General features: G+C 51.6%; 1 protein-coding gene across 1 annotated transcript in view; it reads left to right on the top strand.

Moving 5' to 3' along the window:
* Positions 1-3931, top strand: part of frem1b (Fras1 related extracellular matrix 1b) — a 62602-nt gene continuing 58671 nt past the window's right edge. The window contains exons 1-8 of the mRNA XM_015048885.1: positions 1-516; positions 1312-1623; positions 1688-1782; positions 1932-2191; positions 2275-2474; positions 2673-2996; positions 3087-3195; positions 3266-3397. Of these exons, the coding sequence (XP_014904371.1) occupies positions 1399-1623; positions 1688-1782; positions 1932-2191; positions 2275-2474; positions 2673-2996; positions 3087-3195; positions 3266-3397 (1345 nt within the window). The 5' untranslated portion in view covers positions 1-516; positions 1312-1398. The remainder of the gene's footprint in view (positions 517-1311; positions 1624-1687; positions 1783-1931; positions 2192-2274; positions 2475-2672; positions 2997-3086; positions 3196-3265; positions 3398-3931) is intronic.

The following is a 3931-nucleotide window of genomic DNA, read 5'->3' as shown; positions in this document are numbered from 1 at the left end:
GCACCCAGCTCAGCTGGTGCCGTCTATTCACTGGAGTCCACTCATTTTCTCAACACTGATTACTGATTCTGGGATGGGGTATTTCCTGGAACTGAACTCTGGTTTCAGACATTTTTATTTCTTGTTCTGTTTTTTTTTCCTCTGGAGTCTGGATATTTCCTAGAGTCTATATTTTTATTTCCTATATTTCCTGCAGTAGTTTTCTGGTCCAGTATATTTCCTGCAGTAGTTTTCTGGTTCAGCTGCCAGATGAGGGCGTCTCTGTCTCAGTGCAGGTCAGGACTCGTCCCTCTGAGGGATCCGAGTCATTAGTTCGCCTCCCAGGCGGACGGAGAGATGAGGCTGTGAAGCCCCGAACTTCCTGCCCCCCCTTCCTCTCTCTCTCTGCCACGGCTCTCCTTTCTCTGCCTCAGTGTGCTGAAACCAGATGTGTGGAGGTCGCAGCGAGCCGTGGAGCTGCTGAAGATCTGTGCTTCATTCTGAAGAGACGGAGCTGAACAATAGCAGCAGCTTCAGGTTTGTTCAGCTTTTTTCTCAAACTTGATCTTCTCCAGGTTCTTTGAATCTGAAACCGTCAGACCGAGTCTGTCAGCTTCGCTAGTTGATCTGGGAATCACCAAGGAATGTATCACTGCAGGATTCAGCTCCAAACTGACCTCAGAACAGCTAGATTACCTAAACATGCTCTCAGGAGGTAAAAGGTTAACTCTCTGAGCACAGATGACTGAATGCAGCATTACTGTGAAGAGAAGAAGAAGAGCATCTGATTAAACTGCAGAACATCCGTGATTAAAGCAGACGTAGACCTGCACAGGGATCAACATCTGATCCTGGTTCAGTCCCTCAGCCCGAGGAGCCAAGAGGTTTAGAAGATCTCCTGGTGGACTCCAGCTGAGATCAGTTCTCCAGGCCCTGCAGCCAGGCTGTTGGTCAGAGGTGGTACCATGATGGGGCTGGGATCATCTCTGATGATAAGGGTTGGTATCAGATGTTCCTGGGAATATTTCTGTATAGCTGATCTGAATTAATTTGCCTGCTGGGTCAGACATTCCTATCAGAGCCTCGGGGATCTGGCTGTTATAGAGAACCAACTCAGGACCCATGTGACTTACAGGTCAAAGGTCAGGCTGGATTTAGCTAAAACATGCAACTGTGTTGAACATCCTGGTCAGACTTCTGTCCAACAGCTGCAGCTGTGACTCGCTTTCCCTCAGTTGTTCCTCTTGTCCCATTCCTTGACTCGTGTTTCCTCCGAGTCATGGAGTTTGTGAATGAGTCAGAACTGAGATGTTTCCTCATGTTTTCCTCCAGGCTGCAGATAGACTCGCTGACGGTGGCGGCCATGAAGCTCTGAAGTTCCTCAGCTAAACCGGTAAACAAGACGTTCAGGGACCCATCATGGCCTTCGTCGGAGCGGTTCTGGTTCTGTTGCTCCTCCTGGTTTCGGCTAGCAGCTCCCGCTTCATGGTGAAAGTGAATCCTGGTGTGCAGGTCCTCCGAGGTCGCTCGGTGTCCATCACTGAGTCGGACTTGGAGATCCAAGTGGATCTGAGCTCCGACTGCAAGGTCGAGGTGGTACTGAACGAGCCAGTGACCCAAAGGGTGGGGAAGTTGACTCCACAGGTGAGAGTGACTGTAGCAGGTCAGGTGACTGAGCCTGTGGATTTACAGGGTTTTTGCTCCACAGATGTTTGACTGCAGTTTCCTGAAGGATGAGGTCAGATACATTCACAATGGCAGTCCTTTGCTGGAGGAGGACTCAGTGCTGCTCCGAGTATATCAGTAGGGACACACATGGAGACGGGCCACACCCAACAGAACCAGAATTTTCCAATGTTTCTGAAACTAGAACCTGCTCTGGTCTTATTGAACCACCTTGTTTTTTCCTGTTTGTGGTACCAGAACTCAGACTGTAAGTTTTCCTTCCTCAGGTTCACAGCTTCATACATGCAGGTGGAGACAGTGGTGCTCAGGGTCAAGGTGGTGGATGGAGGGTCCAGTGTGGCGGAGTTGGGCGGCAGTCCTCTGGTGGTTCCTCGGTTCTTTGGATTGTCCAACACCCTCAACAGCACCGTGCTGAACATCAGGAACCAAGAGGACCTGGTCTGCACCGTCAGGCTGATGACCGCAGAAACCAAGTTCCCAACAATCGGCCGGCTGGTCAACCAGGACAACTCAGGTCTCCGGAGAGGTTCAGAACACCTGATCAGACCTGAGCTATGACCTTCATCTGGTTTTCATCTGAGCCCAACAGAACCATCTCCTCTCCTCTAGGCCGGCAGGTGGAGGAAGTCTGTCCTGGAAACAAACCGTGTCTCCACCACACCACTGAGGTCCAGTTCCTTAAAACCAGCTGCCAGAACTTCCTGAGCTCCGGACTGAGGTACCAACACCTCAGTCCTCCGTCCCCTGACACAGACTACATCCCAATCCGGGTGGAGCTGAGGGAGCAGGCAACTCGGAAGCTGCTGGAGGTACGGCAGGAAGCGGGGGGTTCGGAGGGAAACGTGGTGGTGTGGCGCGGTTATTGGCAGCGCCAACTCAGCTGATGGATCTAAACATTCTTCCATCACTCCTGACACATACAATCCCACCCATGCGTCATGCTGATTTCCACTTGCTTCTGGATGTCGTGTTCATTTTAACATGGCATCTTCTTCTGCTTCTCTCAGTCACAGGCGCTGTGGCTGCCGGTTCTGATCCAAGGCGCAGTGCAGAACCAGCCCCCCAAGCCTGGCTTCATGGCCTCTTCCATCCTGGAGGTGGACCAGTTCATCCTCACCCCGCTCAGCACTGCCACGCTGGACGCCACTGACCCCGAGACGCCGCAGGACCGGCTGGTGTTTAACGTCACAGCGCCTCCTACAGAGGGGTACATCACACACCTGGAGGACCACACCAGGCCGGTCGGGTCCTTCACCTGGTTGGACCTGCATGACATGAAGGTGGCCTACCAGCCCCCCAACAGCAGCCAGAGCCTCCGCCGGAGCCTGCAGGTACCGTCCAGATCCAGACAGCACTGGTCAGTCAATAGGGCTCTGGTTCTGACCCAGTAGAACCGGTTCACACCTCTGTGTCCTCTTCAGGTGGAGTTCCAGGCTATAGACGGGTTCTTTACGAGCAGCCCGTCCATCCTGGTCCACCTGTCCATCAGGATGTCAGAAACAAACGCACCTAGAGTCTCCTGGAACATGGGTACATTGCTTTTTACCTCCAGCATCAATAAACACAGGCTAAGATTTCTGACAGCCATTGAACGCCTCAGGTCTGGACCTGCTGGAGGGTCAGTCCCGACCAATCACCTGGGAGGAGCTGCAGGTCGTGGACAAGGACAACATCAACGCCGTTCACCTGGTGGCTGTGGATGGACCAGCGCACGGGCGCCTCAGCGTCAGAGGTGAGGGGTCAGAGGTCAGTTAGAGAGTTACCTGGGAAGAGCCCGAGTCCAGTATTATGCTTTTCCTTTTAGATCTAAGGTTTGAATGTAAAACGTTCTGTCCCAGAATCACAGTCTGATCTCAGTCCAGCGGGTCCATTTACACCTCCAGACATCAGAACCAGAACTCCTTTAACATCTCAGCAGGCACGTTTACATGGGCATAACCGGAAAAACACACCAACCGGGAAATTCTGATCGGATTAAGCTCAATCAGAAACTGGTCTAGACCTGGTCAGAAACTGGTTTAAAACTGGTCAGAAACTGGTTTGAAACTGGTCAGAAACTGGTTTGAACCTGGTCAGAAACTGGTTTAAAACTGGTCAGAAACTGGTTTGAAACTGGTCAGAAACTGGTTTGAACCTGGTCAGAAACTGGTTTAAAACTGGTCAGAAACTGGTTTGAAACTGGTCAGAAACTGGTTTGAAACTGGTCAGAAACTGGTTTGAAACTGGTCAGAAACTGGTTTGAACCTGGTCAGAAACTGGTTTGAAC

Source organism: Poecilia latipinna, unplaced genomic scaffold, assembly GCF_001443285.1.
Source record: "Poecilia latipinna isolate Pla-1442-1.1 unplaced genomic scaffold, P_latipinna-1.0 Scaffold910, whole genome shotgun sequence".
Classification (NCBI taxonomy): domain Eukaryota; kingdom Metazoa; phylum Chordata; class Actinopteri; order Cyprinodontiformes; family Poeciliidae; genus Poecilia; species Poecilia latipinna.
The sequence above is the reverse complement of the archived record's forward strand: the minus strand, read 5'-3'. Positions and strand labels throughout refer to the sequence as shown.